Source organism: Typopeltis vanoorti, chromosome 23 (assembly GCF_054136105.1).
Source record: "Typopeltis vanoorti isolate ZY-2024b chromosome 23, IOZ_Tvanoo_1.0, whole genome shotgun sequence".
Taxonomy (NCBI): Eukaryota; Metazoa; Arthropoda; class Arachnida; order Uropygi; family Thelyphonidae; genus Typopeltis; species Typopeltis vanoorti.
In genome coordinates this window covers 27,965,183-27,980,698 of record NC_143571.1, presented here as the reverse complement: position 1 = coordinate 27,980,698, position 15,516 = coordinate 27,965,183, and the positions used below count along the sequence as shown (strand labels likewise).

Genomic DNA, 15,516 nt, shown 5'->3' with positions numbered 1-15,516 from the left:
CTTCTAGTACCTCAAAAATTTCTACTTCTTTTTTTGGTAGAACCTTATGTGGAACAATAGACACTAATAAGGCTCACCATCCAGTTTTCCCATTCTAATATTTACCCTAATCACTAATACTTACTAACATTCTTGTATTTGCTACTTAGAAAGATCTTACCTGTTGTCTTTTTTTACTCACTAATACCTATTTAGTCGATCTGGTGCTCATCCCATACTTCTGCTAGTTCCATTTCTTTCATCATCATCAAATTCCTGCCACATACTCTTGAGGGGTGTACCTATTAACAATTTTCCTCAAAATTAATCTGTTATCTATCAAGACACCAACATTATCAGATCTTATATTTTTGTCTTCAGTCCACATACTCTCAATCTATCCTCATAATCTACCTTCCATAATCCTGATATCTTTGTAACTTTTCTTTGCAGTCTTTTCTGCAGCTTCTGTATTCCTTTGGAATTCTAGAAAACTAAATCTGCACACAGCAGTCCAGGTACAGTTGTATCAAGACTTTGTAAAGACGCAAAATGACTTCCACATCTTTACATTGCAATTATCCTCCGAGTTGTATTTACAACTTTTGCTGAGTTTTGAATTTCAGCTTTCTATCAACCACAACTCCAAGATCTTTCTCTCTCTAGTTTTGTCAATTACTCAAAGCATAGTCCCACTAAGTGCATAACTTTACATTTACTAACACCAAAATGACAACCATTATCCTTTGCCCACACTTGCACATTTGAACTGCCCCATCTGCAGTCAGTAAAGTTCTTTAGTCTGTGTAGCCAATTTCTTTTCATACTCCAACTTAGCTTTCCACACAATACTCTTAACTTTTTGGGCCCGAGTTTTATTTCATAACTTTCCTCACTCTTATTCACACAATATTTCTTCTTCATCATCATCATCTTAGGGATCTTTGGTTTAATGAGACCAACCATCCATTTCACACTCATTCTATTTGCTCTTTGAACTCTAGGAACACATTCAAATACCACATCATTTAAACATGTTTTCAAAACTTCCCATGAACTGCTAATATTCTTCCCAATCAACATTTGATATCATAGAACCAAAGGTGGCATTTTTCTGTGTCATAATTTCCATATCTGTAGTTTAGCATATAACCTGACTTGATTGGAACATCCATGTAGTTGGCTACTTCCCAGGTCAGTAGAGCATGATTACTATTACCAACTGGTGGCAAAATAGTCACATCCTTAACTGAGACAACTTCTGATGCTATGATGAAATTTAGCACTCTTTGTCCTCAAGTTGTTTCTTGAGAAAGCAGCATGAAAATTTACCAAATATTGCACCTAAATGTAAGAAGGAAGCAATGTGTTTTTTGCTCCTTAGCTTCCTGTGTATTGTTTGATTGTGCAAGCATTCTACATTAATTTTAAGATATTTCATATTCCAAACAAGAACACAGTTCAAGCATCTTCCCTTTTATCATTTCATGCTGCTGCCTCTATTATAAATAATTTTTTTAAAAATGAAATTCATGACACTATAAAATTTTGTGCCACATCTGATGCACAATTGTGTCACTGGCACATGCTCATGATTTTTTTTTTTAGGAAAGTGTCATTCTAAGGGCTTCTAGTATGCAGAAAATCCATTATTTGAAGATGCTATTTCCCAACCTACAGTTCACTGTGTAAAAATAATCATATTAAAAATTCTGAATATTTTTACGTATTAATTATGCTTGTTAGTTTTTGTTTTCATACACGCAGTGTCTGCACTTGTGATGTGCTCGTTATGAAATTATTATATTAGGAGTAACATGTAAAGAAGTAAAAATATTGAAGTACTTACTAAACTGATTATTTGTGTTACTTATAAGAAAGTTTGTTGTATTTTAAAATGTTGAATTTTGTGTTTGTGAAAGACTTTCTTTTAGCGCTGATGGATACAGCGAGTCAGCCATTTTATTGCAGTGCGTAGTTTCTGACTTTTGTGAAGTGCGCATGCTCCCGGAGAGAACTTGATGTGTGATTGACAGCTGACAAGGAAAGCGTTTGCGTATCCAAGTTACAGTTGTAAACAAGAGAGCGTTCGGAAGTTTTTTAGAACACTGGCCGAGATATATTCAAGTTGGGAGGAACTTGATTTTTTTGTGCGGCAGTCAGAAGGAAATTTCATAATGTATTCCGAAAAGGGAATAGTGAAAATAATAGGTTTCAAGTAGGAATAAGTAAAGAATAAAAAGGAAATCTTGAAACTGTAAGTTTTTATAAATTGGCCGGTAAATATTCAAGTTAGAAGGAACTTGATATTTTTTTGTGTATGGCAGTCGGAAGATATTTTATAGTGTATTCCGAAAAGGGAATAGTGGAAATATTAGGTTTCAAGGAGAAATAAGTAATGAATAAAAGGAAATCTTGAAACTGTAAGTTTTTATGGTGAAATAAGTTAAGACTGTCAAATTAAGTATTGTGAATGAAAGGAGAACTTGTTGCTTACATTCTAAAGTGAATGTTTTTCTTAGAGAAAATATTGATAAGGAAGTTTTATAAGTATTAAGAATGCCTGAAAGTGAAAGTTTAGAAAATATATTGATTAAGAAGATTTTTAGGTATTAAAGGTGCCTGATCTGATGAGTATTACTACTAAAAGGAAAACAGGATATAGTCAAGAAGACTTATGTGTGTTATATTGATTGATGAAAAGGATCCTGATAATGAAGTACAGAGCCTTGTAACTTCTGGAAAAGAGCCTTAACAGAAAGAGAAAAAGACTATGAACATTTTTTTGTGATTGTGAAAGAAAAAGTGTTTAGTCTTAAGAGTAAGTTTATATTTTTAAATAAGGCCTTGGATCCATATAATCTGTAGTTATAGTTATGTATTATTACTAGAAATGTATATATATTGTTTAAGTTTTATTAAATGTGTTTATTTTGTACTTGGTATTGAGTCAATGATTAGTTGGATTCTGAAAGAGTGAGTTAAAGTCATTGCACCAATTGGAGTGAACTCTTTGTGCAAATATAATAACATATAGGGACACTCGGAGTCAAAATAAAAATAATTGTTAGTAAAAGAGATTTATATAATAAATCACCTCATAAGTATATAGTATAATTATTAACAAAGGCACAGCCGGTAGACTAAATAGTTAATATACTATATATATATATATATATATATATATATATATATATAAAAAAAAAGAGGGAATATAAAATATTATAAAAATTATATAAAAAATAACAACTGTATTGTTAAGATGATTGCCATAGCTATCCTCTTTTGCTTGTCAGAAAGATATTAAGTGAAAATATTATTTAGCACTTTTTTTTTTTTTTAAATACAAAGAAGGTTACTACCTGAAACTTCCTGGGATTGCATTTTAATTTTAAAAATAATACAAAATAACATTTATTATCCCAAAACTGGTGTTTTTCTCCAGTGTGTACAGCATTGGTAATTCTGTGCACGCAGGAGGAAATGTGATAGTAAACAATGCAATGACTATATAGATGGAAGCTATTAACCTGCATATTATAATATGTAGATTAATGGCATCCAACTTTTGTACTGCTATTCATATCTTGTGTACTAATATAAAGAATTAAATTTCCAAACAAAACATACCTTTTTTTGTTGGAGTAGTACTAAATGCAGTCTGTGTGGCATAAGTTCCATCTGCAGTCACAAGACGCTGTACTGGAGCAGTCATAGCAGCATCAGTTTCCTTCTCCTCCTTATTTTCTCCAGCTGCTCTTTTCTTTTCATCCTCAACTAATGGTATCTAAGATTGATTTGCAATAATTAGAATGTATATTATAACTATATTATAAATATATGATCATAAAAATGCATCAACTTATCAGCTACATTGCTCTGCATATTATATTTATGCAACTGTTGTATTTTGAATAGCCTTTCCCCTCAGTACCTTAAGTTCTTCAGATTAACTGTGATATACAAATGTGGAACATTCAAAAAGTAGCACTCAGTAATTTCATACACATTTACCTAAAATTGCACTACAGCTATTAAGATATTTGCTATATAAAACTTTTATTAAAATTATCATATACATTTTACTTATTTTTTAAATACTTTTAAATTAAAATAAATTTATGCCTAATAAAGTGTTGTTGTTCTTGTTGCAAAAAAACATTATTACACTATGAAATAAAAATACCAGTATGCAATTTTTAGTTTCTTTTCATATCCTTTTAAATATTTCATGCTAGCAAAGAATGAGTACCAGCACTCAATGCTGTAGAAAAAAAAAAAAACATTGACAAAAGGAAATATAGATATTCGTTACAATTGATTCTCACACCATAGCATTGCAAGTAACATTTGTAGTTACTGCTGTAAACACTGTGAATTATTGTTTAAATATGTAGATTTCAGAAGCAATTATTTTTCAATTAATCTGAGTATTTTAATTTAATTGCAAGTATAATCAAATGTTCTACCACACACACACACACACAAAAAGGATGACAAACAGATGCAAACTAACTGGAAAGTCACCAGGAATGCAAGGTGGTAACAGTAGCATGAAACATGAGAATGGTAATATGGAAATTAGAACATTTGAGGCTTCATCAAGTGCTTCACAATAAAACATATGAATGAGGATTCTTGAAAAGCATTGAGCAAATAGCTGGGAAAGTACTGAAGGAAATGTGCAAAACTAATGAAAGGCTCAAGAAAGCAGAAACATAAAAAAAAAGGATAATAGCACTATATAGTGATTCTGTGTTAGGGGAGCACTGAATAAGTAATGAAAGCATATTTCTCAGGCATAAAGATTCATTACATGACTAAAGTGATATGTAAGCAAAAAGCATGAGCAGATGATTGGGATTGTATTATATGAGTAGAAGCTGTAATTGGATCAAGCACACTGATGTCCAAAAAACTAAGAATGAATTACATTTTTACCTATATATGAAAAAATTTTCATGACTACAACCAAATGGGGACAAATTTATTGCCAGCATACTAATAAATTACATTACTCAAAAATGTATAAATTTCATACAAATTAAATTGCAATACATTTTTGGCAAAAGTTACAAATTTCCTAAGGATGTAGTTAAGGAATTAATGTACAGTGCTTACAGAAAACTATGCGGAGAGACATTTCAGTATGGAATATGTCCACTCCAAATTGCGATACAGCTCTCACGTCGTACCATGAGTAGCAGCAAGTGATTCAGGAGTTCACGAAGTAAACTGGTGCACTCCTTGTTTTCTGGAGGGGAATTTCAAGCAGCAATGAATCTCCGAATTGCATCATAAATATATTCTGTATGGAGTTGACATCTGGGGAGCATGCTGGCCACTCAATTCGATTAATATTCTTGGTCTCAGAAGTATCTCCACTGCTCATGTACAATATGATGTGCCACAGTCATCCACAAAAATGAATTCTTCACCTCAGCACTACGAAACAATTGAACACAGTGTTGAAGAACTTTGTTGCAATATCATTCAGTCATAGTCCCTTTTTCCAGCACTTGTAGCTCTGTGCATCCATTAAGCATTATGCCTCCCCACACCATGACCACCATATCTATCCCTTTTAAGAACATTCGTAAGTTGTAAGCACCATGACTTTCATGCCAGATCGAGTATCATCTAGAATTGGAGAAAAGACTAAAAGATTCATCTGTAAAGAGTACGTTAATCCACTGGTGTCTTGTCCAATTTTTATGGATACAATACTTGTAAAAATGTGCTCGACAATGAGCTGTGCTGTGGATAAGGAATGCAAAGCTTATAGCAAGCCTATAGGCCTTCAGGCATATAGGCTTGCTTGTCACAAATGTCTTGCCACAGTTTGAGATATCTCTGTAACTGTGCTTGAATGGAGCTGATATGCAAGCTGATCTGCATGGTGAATCAATTACATTTCGCTGTTATAAACAAAAATGTGTATTCATGCTCTGCGACAGAGCAAGGACAACCTCTTAGCAGCCATCTAGAGCACATTCCACTGGTTTGAAATGCTGCCCATAGCCCTGGATACAATGGTATGTGAGATTCCAAACTCTGGCAATACCAGTAATTCTCTGACCTTTTTCAAGCTTTCAAATAATTCTTCCGCATGTGAAATCTTGTTGATGTCTTTGAGACATTACAAAGAAAACCAAGCTTGCAATTTGGATGTCTTTGTTACTTTTATTACTTCATGAAAAAAGCTTCCTACAAACACAATTCATTTAGTACAGCCTTCTGCCTTTTATCCTGTTGAGTGTTACTACATGACCCCTCTTTGTGTGTGATTTAAAAATTTGAATGTATATCCACTTTCTAATGGAAATAGTCAATTATACAAATTGCCACAAGCTAATTCATCTGAATTAGCAGTTGTAAGCTTCAGAAATAGTGTGCGTACTTAGGCTTTGGATGCCAATGTATAGATTGTGTAAGGAAAACAGCATGCAGCAGATTATGGAGTGACTAATGTATGCAAGCATTTGTATTTCCATGATGGGCTGCAAGAGAGTGTTAGATATTTTACAAGCCAGAAATGAGAGACTTAAGCGAGAGAATGAAGCAGCAGAAGTTAGTATTGAAAGCCATGAAACCAAAAGTATTTTAGTGAATGGAGTTCTGGGTTAAAAATGGTGGAAGCAATGTGAAAGAGTATAAATTAAGTGATTGAAAGTAGTGGTGTATGTAAACATTATGGTGGTGGAAGTTCAGGAGAACATAGAAGACTTTTACAAAGAGTGAGACTGAAAGGCTGCAGAAATAGCAAGAGATTAGTTGAATGAGAACAGAAAAAAGCAAGAGGTCTGAAACCAAATAATTTTTTAAAGCAATTCTATGAAGGGGGGAGTACTTCCAAGTGCTACAAAATCATTTCCTTGGTGCAAAAATTAATAATATTAGTAATGCAGAAAGGAAAAGTGAAATAATTCTGTGGTCATGATTTTTGTAATAGGTTGACAGCTAAGTTGGATAAAGGGAAGCTACACAATGATGCTGCTGGATTCTGCAAAGGCATTTTGATAGGATACCACATAGAACTCTATTAGGCAAACTGCAACAAAGGGGGGTGGATATGAAACTGGTGATATAGATAAAAGGGTGGCTCATGGACAGATACCAAAAAGTAGTATATGGAGGAGCAGAATCCAGGAGAAGGTAGGTGATTAGTTGTGTGCTGCAGGGCTCTGTGATTGGACCACTGCTGTTTAATTTGAATACATAAATGATATAAGAAATAATCTGAAAAGAGATATTCAGTTGTTTTCTGGTGATGCAAAGTTGGATAGGGTAATAGATAATCAATGTGATGTAGAGAATACTGGCAAAACACAGTGGATGTCAGTTTAACATGGAAAAGTGTCAAGTCATGCATTTTGGGATCCAAAGATTACAATTTGCATATCACATTGAGGGAACTATACTCCAAGAAATTGATGAAGATAGGGACTTGGAGGTAGTAGTAGTACATAGTGTTGAAGTTTGGATAGCATATTACTCAAGTAGCCAGTTCACAGAATTACTTTTTTTAACTGAAGAACACACTAACAAGCAGAGATAAGAGTCATCATTCCGCTTTGATTGACGATGATTTAACCATTCAGTCATGTCCAACTCTTGGTAACTTTGTGCCACAAAGTGTTTCTGGTGAGATTTTTACAGGGTAGTTCACCCATTGCTTTTCCCAATCATCCCCTTTATCCAGGATTGGGACTGGCATATAGCTGATGAATCAGGAATATGGCTGGTCATAAGTATTTATGGTTATAAATCCATGTGTGTTCACAGGGTCAGTTTGCCTGTTCTGAGGGATGAAAAATCTGAGTTTCCAGATGAAAAAATCCTCTACTTCCATATGAAACCGGCTAATTCACCTTTAGTTGAAAGAGACCAGATAAAGCTACCTCACGTCATGGATGGGAATGAACCCAGATCATTCTGACGTAAGGGCTTTGTCTACTGCACGGAGGCTCTTCATTCCTCTTTATAAAGCCTTGATATGACCACATCTGAATTACTGTGCTCAGGTCTGGTCACCTGGATTTCTTGGAGTTCAGGAAATGGTGGAGAGAAACCAGAGACAAGTGGTCCAGGATGCTCCCTAAGATGATAGACTGAGGGTTTGTGGATTCCAAAGTTGGTTGATAGGAAAAAAAAAGGGGGAGGGCAATATGATAGAAGCATTTAAATTAAAGGATTTTATAGGATTGATAAATTAAAGATGCCAAAAAATTATATTCTTGGATTCATCCTTTCTCCAAGTGTAAAATATCCCATAATGCAATGCATTATGGGATATGAAGTTACTTCATGTACAGACTTTGTTTGTATATCCTTACAGACATTTACATGTATATCCATGTAAATCTTTATGTATATCCTTACAGACATTTACAATGCTAAGCATTAGGGTAAGCATCACTATCCAGACCAGTTTCGAACTTTGTTGAGGTGAAAAAGTAAGGGGGTGCTCATCACAGGCTTAGATTATTTAGTATAGGGGTGCAAGAGAGCCTGATAGTATTACGAAAAAGGTATGAGAAATAGAGAAAAGGCCTCAGCTCTTTTATATCGTCATATCACCAAAGACTAAGACTAAGAAACCTGTATACTCTGGGATGGTATCGCACCCCCTTCAATTCGGAGATCTGCATTCTCAGCTGACGAAAGAAGCAGACGAATGATGAACGCCACCCACTATTCGGCCAGACCACAGTGCCCCAAAGACTAAGATCCCAACATAGCTTCCTAGCAACTAAGACCAATTGAAACTAAAATGCAATGATGACTAATACCTAGCCTTATCTGAGTTAACCACCTTGAGATGGCCTCATCTACCTGGGACTGTGCTTCAGTCATCCCTGCAATTGACTATAAGACCACATGTGGATTTGTAGGTTTTCTGTATACAGATAGGTTGATACTATTATTGGTTTGTTTTTTTATTAAAATGTCAAGGAATGGCAGTTTTTATCTTTTTCCATTTCTAATGTGAATTTGATGGTATTGTGGAAACTATTGATTTGGTTGAGGTAATTCATTAGTTCTTCTTTCGTAGTTGAAGTCATCCACATCTTAGACAACTTGTTCCCAAGAAACATCACTACATTGTTCGAACACTGTTTAACTTCTAGCTATTTTATTTGGCAAAAAACAATCTACAAACAACTCACCGGATTAGCCATGGGAAGCCCCCTCTCACCTCCTTGTGCTGACCTTTTCATGGAAGATCTCGAGAAAAAAATCTTATCCCAGATCATTCCAAAACCGAAAATTTGGTACAGATATGTAGATGATATCTTTATCATTTGGGATCATACGAAAGAAGAACTAATGAATTACCTCAACCAAATCAATAGTTTCCACAATACCATCAAATTCACATTAGAAATGGAAAAAGATAAAAAACTGCCATTCCTTGACATTTTAATAAAAAAACAAACCAATAATAGTATCAACCTATCTGTATACAGAAAACCTACAAATACTGGACGTTACCTCCATTTTGACTCAGCTCATCACATAGCTCAGAAACTTAGCATTATCCATAGTCTCAAGAAAAGAGCTACACAGTATATGACAGACATAGATGACCTACTAACGGAATTAACTACAATATCAAGAGAACTTTCTTTAAATGGTTACCCAAAAAGACTCTATAACAAGATTCTCTTTACTGATATACCACATAGACAACGTGATGACGTCCAATACATCAGTACCATCACGATTCCTTTTGTCAGCAACCTTTCAAAAAAGTTAGCTAACCTGTTAAAACCACATAAGATCAGAGTGGCTTTCAAGCCAATCAACACTATTCGGAAATTTTTAAGATCACCGAAAGCTCCTCATCCTTTCTACAAGTACGCTGGAGTATATAATATACCTTGCTCATGTGGTAGTAGTTACGTAGGTCAGACATCTAGAAGCTTTGAAACGAGAAAGAAAGAACACATAGGATATGTCAGAAATAACAGACAAGACATTTCTGGCCTTTCATGCCACTTTGCCTCGACTAACCATCACATTGAGTGGGATAAGAGCCTCATGCCATACATAGAAGATAACCACCATTCAAGAACCTTTAAAGAAGCATCTATAGTCGCCCGTAAAACTGAAAACCTAAACAAGAATCAAGGTCTAATTTTACGAGAAATTTGGAAAACTTTAATCAGATCATTAAATATCAAAGAAATGAACTTTCATAACAATTACGTCAGGAGCCATAACGAATAAATCACGTTAATGAGACACGCGCATTGTCACGCACAATACCAATTTTTGTATGAATTGGAACCATCAGTTATAACCTAGTCTGTAACCTTCTTTTGTGCTTACTAGTTTGTTTCCCTGAGGATGCCAATAGAAATAATTGGCAAAACATGTAGGAAGAAAAATAAAGCTACTTGACAAGAGTTTATAAAAAAAGCGTGTTTAGATTTTGGTAGTGTTTTTGAAAGGAGTCAAGGATGTCTTGGGTGGTGGTCGTGTCTTCACCATCAATTTGAGTGACAGTCCTTTCTCAGCAGAATTTAGTGAATTGTCTACTGAAGAATGAATGCAGCTGAAGATCAATCTACTAAGTGCCATTGTATTCTTATTTTAAAATTTTTCTTCTACTTGTTTCTGTCTTTCCACTTCTATTTCTATGTTAATGTTTCTAATGATGTTGCTACAATCTATACCATTACGTTGGTTTGTTACGAGCCAGTTTCTCTCTTTATACAGGTCTTTCAACTTTTCTTTTGAGAAGCCTGTTCCTTTCCTCAAAAGAAATATTCTTTTTTACTGCTTGTTTGAATTTTAACCACATCCCAATTCCAGGTAGCATTATTCCAATGTGAATATCAGACAAGAAAATCCTCAGGGCCTGATGGTCTAGGGATAGAGGGGTCTGGAATTTGGTTGAAAAGATATTTTGAAAATTATATTTGAAAAATATATTGAAAATTTTGTGGAAGTCTCCATGGTCCAGAACTGATCTCTACTTGTTCCATGCAGTGGAACTTAAGCAGAACTGGATTATGATCTAACATGTTGATGACAAGATATTTTATTTGAATTATCTTATTTCTAAGGGAAGAAGAAGAGATATAAATTCGATCAAGTTGGATACTGATACCTTGATTCACGTAAATGTAAGCCTGAAGATTAGATTGCGAATCTTCCATATGTCTACTAGTTGAGCATTGTTGAGACGTATTTTTAACTGTGCATATCCCACTTTTCAACTCTTGGGGTGTCATCTTATTTTGTCTAATGTGGGATTTTCAATACAATTCCACTTTCCACTGCTATGATGTAGTGGGCACCATATAAATATGGCTCCAATTCCTGGAAGAATTTTTGTCTAACTGTTCCACTGGATGGAGCATAAACATTTATAAACCTTATTACACATCTACAGTATTTCCAGTCTATTGTCTAGATTCTCCTTTCTGCATATTGGATATTACAGAATGACCCAATGATTTGTTAAATCTTCCAAAGCTCCAATAAGAAAGTGGATATCTATCTGTTAAAGTTTTTATATCTTTATATGCAGAAGTATAGGTATTATTTCTGGGAAAATTCCCATGTTACTCCTCTTAAAAACTATTTTTATAGCTATTTTGCCTGCATTTGTCTAGGAGTGTCCCTTTTTTTAATGTCATTGGCTTTTTAAGAATTCTTAAAGTGTTATAGGTATATTTTTGAGACAAATATATGAGAATAATAGAGGAAGAAACTTCGCACGTTTTTTTTTTTTTTTTTTTTTGGATGCTGTTGGTTGTCTTCTTTCTGTGATGTGCATACTTTTGCTGTTAAGAGGAAAGGGGTTTTGTAAAAGTGTGTGTGTGTGGGGGGGAATTGAGGCATGTGGGAGAACTAATTTGAAAAACCCATTTTTTTTTTATATATATATAATATATACATACATTATTTTTAAGGGTGCTTTTTTTTTGGAGTGGGGGAAGAGATGAAAGAGGGGAGCTGAAAATAGAAGTTTTTTTTTTTTTGGGGGGGGGGGGGAGGTTATGGGAAAAGGGAGCCAGGGAGAGGGATAACAGGGTGTGAGTCATTTCGACCATGTGTCTTCTTCGGAACTCATGGGGGAATGCTATGTCATGTCGGCTTGGTGTTTCTGCCTTTGAAGTGCTGGTGTTATCTCCTAATTTTTATGTTATGGAGCTTCCAACACTCAGAGATTATGTAGGGTCGTTGATTGAGTTTTTGTCACATTTTATGGTTATTGTTTCCAATATTCTAAGCACTGTTTCATTGTCCTGTCTGTCTATTATTATCGCCTTGTTGATTTGCAGGGTATGTTTCTGTTCAAGGGCATGAACTGCTATTTCTGTTTTCCCAGTACTTTGTATTCTATTTTTCTTTTTGATGTTGCATTTTTTAGTGTTTAAATGTTCTGGAATGTTACAATAGCAGAAGTGTTCTTGTAGTCTTGCCCATAAAGACCTGATAGTAGAACCTGTGTAGGTGATATCACAGTCTTTTGGGCAAGGAAATTTGTAGACTACATTGTGGTGTTCTAATATTTCTTTGTGTGTGAGAGATTTAGTGGGTTTTAGAAGTGGTGCCAATTTTTGGTTTGTGGTGAATACCAGCTTTTTTGCAGAAGTATGTTTCTTGGAAAAAACAAAACCTGATATTATGGTGTAGCATAAGTTCCATATAGTTTGTTTAATTTGCCTGTGGAATCCTTGTACATTTAATGAGGCAATGCACAAAGGAGATGCTATGATTAATGAAATGTCACTGGTAAGTCTAACTTCTAGATTTTGGATGAACCTGATGAGGTCTTTGATCTGTAAAAGAGCAATTATGTAGCCTGCTTCTTGTAAACAGTTTACCAGTTTTTTTTTTTAGAGTTGCTTTCCATTATTTCAATTTCATGCCTATTGTTCTTGATTTGGAAGCTAGTTATTTCTTTTCATGCAGATGATAATCATACTGAGAAAACTTCGAATCAGTAAGCTTTATTATTTTTTCTTTAATCGTATCTCACGCTTTCCCTTTATTAGCATGAGATGGTTTTTTATAGTCCATAAACTCTTCTGAGCCTGAAGAATTTTCATTTCATGATCCTCGACCTTCTCCATCTTCACATTTTTTATTATTTGTTTTACTTTTGGATGTAGTTCCTTTTTTAAATTTTTTTTGTTTATCCTCAATTTTTTTTTTTTTGTTTATCCTCAATTTTTTTTTATTAATTCATCTTTCCTTTTTGATGATCTTGTTTGCATATTAATTTCATTCAGTTGTCTTACTTGTTTTCTGTTTCTTCTCCAGTTTCTCCTTGTAGAACAGTTTCATGTTTTTGCATTGCATCTTGTCACTGTTCAGTTGTTATACTAGGTTCATTATTGGTCATTTCAACTGATGTTGAAATGACCAATAATGAACTCCATATTTGACCAGGAATATGGCTCCTGTAGTTCTGGAATTTTGGAGCTAATTTAGACATGCACTTTATGGCTCTTTTAAACAAACCAAGTATAGTTTGTTTAAAAGAGCCATCTTTGATAGACTGAATTGGAAGATTGGAGAACTCTTCATTATGCCTCTCTGATATATATGGTGTTCTAATTGGCTCTAATGGTGCTCCCACTCTTTCAGCAAAAGTTCTAAAAAGACAGGTGTTAATGCAGTGTTCAGAACTTTCAGATTTCTCATGGGGTTTGAAACACTGATTAGTAATATGTCCAATCTCCATGCAGTTGAAACATTTAGATTTGAAGCAGTTACCACTCAAGTGATCGTATGAACCACAATGCAGGCACTGCCTTTGTACTCCGGGATAGTTTATCACAACTCAGGTTGTATCAATGTTGACAAAATTTGGAATGGTGTCTTCATATCCATTGTAAAGGTGACATCACCAGAAAACTAGTTTGGATCTTCACTTGATAAACCCTTTTGTATGTTACTAATCTTATCCCATTTCGAGAATTTCTGTATAAGAATTTCATTACTGTTCTCTATATATTCCATTGGAAATCTTTTGATTTTTACTGTTTTTACCTGGCTCCCAACCTTTATAGAGATAACTGTGCTGCATTCAAAAGTAAAACCCTAGAATAGTTTTTCCCTTGTATGTATCCACATCTTCAACTACAATTAAAGATTTCCCTATGCCACACAGGATGAAAGAATAAATCTTATTAGCATCAACTATCTCATTTAAAACCTTAGTCACCCATCTCACTTCTTCACATCTTGGAATTGCAATCCGAAATAGCAAAGTATGACCAATCAGCATCTCTGGTGTGAGTATAATATTCAGGCTCACAGGACGCTTGATAAAATTATGTCTAATGAACAGAAGCAGATCATCCAGTCTTAACAAAAGGAGAAACTGCAGGTTCGAGAGACCAGTTTAATACCATTAAGAGAACATCTAGGAGTGCTTAAGGGTCAAAGCTATATAACTGAGAGGAGACCTCATTATAGCTTTTAAAGGAATGCGGAGAACCGACCAGGGCTTCTGATCTAATGTCCAATCCTCACCTTCTCGTGGTGCACCCTGTTGGTTATCTACCTGGATACTGAACGAATGAGGATGGGCCAACAATTTTGGATTTAGAAGACTATATTGTATTCTTATTGGCTTAAACCAAAATACAAAATGATGGTACAACATGACAAAATTTCATGCCAGTTGGAGCATCGCCCAGTTAAACAAGGCTGCCATTGTTTTTGCCAGGGAACCATGGCGAACAGCAAAAAGTCAGCTACTGGAACAAATCCGAAAACACACCCCAACTCAACATCACCAGATTTAAAGATCGGTACTATCAACATAAGAAGGATGATTGGCAAAGAAATGGAGCTACCTGAGGAATTAGATAAGTACCAGATCGACATAATAGGGGTGACTGAAACAAAAAAGACCAAAACTGGTGAGATCTTTCTGAGCAATAAATACAAAATGTGATATTCAGGCAATGACAATCAAGGAAAAGAAGGAGTAGCCATAGTATTCAACACAAAATACGAGGCTAATCTTCTTGAATGACAGGCAGTCTCAAGTAGTGATGAGGGCAAATATCAGAATGGGAAATTGAACAATGAGACTTATTCATGCCTATGGTGCCAAAGAAAGTTCTACTAAGGTAGAAGTGGAGGAATTTTTTGATGCATTAGAGAAAGCAACTGACACAATGAAAAAGGAAAAGTTGGTCCTTGTTGGGGATCTAAATAGCAGAGTTGGAAATGATTGTCAGACATACAAAAATATTTTGGGAAAATTTGGAGAAAAGAGCAAAGCTAATAATAATGGCAAATACCTGTTGGATTTCTGCTCAGGACATGGACTGGTTATTACTAACACCATGTTCCAACATAAAAATGTGCACAAATTCACATGGAGAGAAGAGGCAAGGAATAAGAAAAAGTCTCATTGCTACTGTGTCACAAGAGCCATTAATTACTTTTGAAAGGCTGATAAATGGCACCACTGCTGCAGAAAACTTTTCATTCAAGAGAAATACAATCAGAAGCACATATCAATATTTGAGGTAGAAAGAAAACTCAGAAGGCTGG

At 34.8% G+C, this 15,516-nt stretch overlaps 1 protein-coding gene across 2 annotated transcripts in view; it reads right to left on the bottom strand.

Moving 5' to 3' along the window:
• betaCOP (coatomer subunit beta) overlaps nucleotides 1-15,516 on the bottom strand; it is a 304,925-nt gene that overhangs the window by 149,711 nt on the left and 139,698 nt on the right. For both annotated transcript variants that reach the window (XM_090413127.1, XM_090413129.1), the window contains exon 12: nucleotides 3,610-3,766. In XM_090413127.1, coding sequence (XP_090269253.1) covers nucleotides 3,610-3,766 — 157 coding nt within the window. The remainder of the gene's footprint in view (nucleotides 1-3,609; nucleotides 3,767-15,516) is intronic.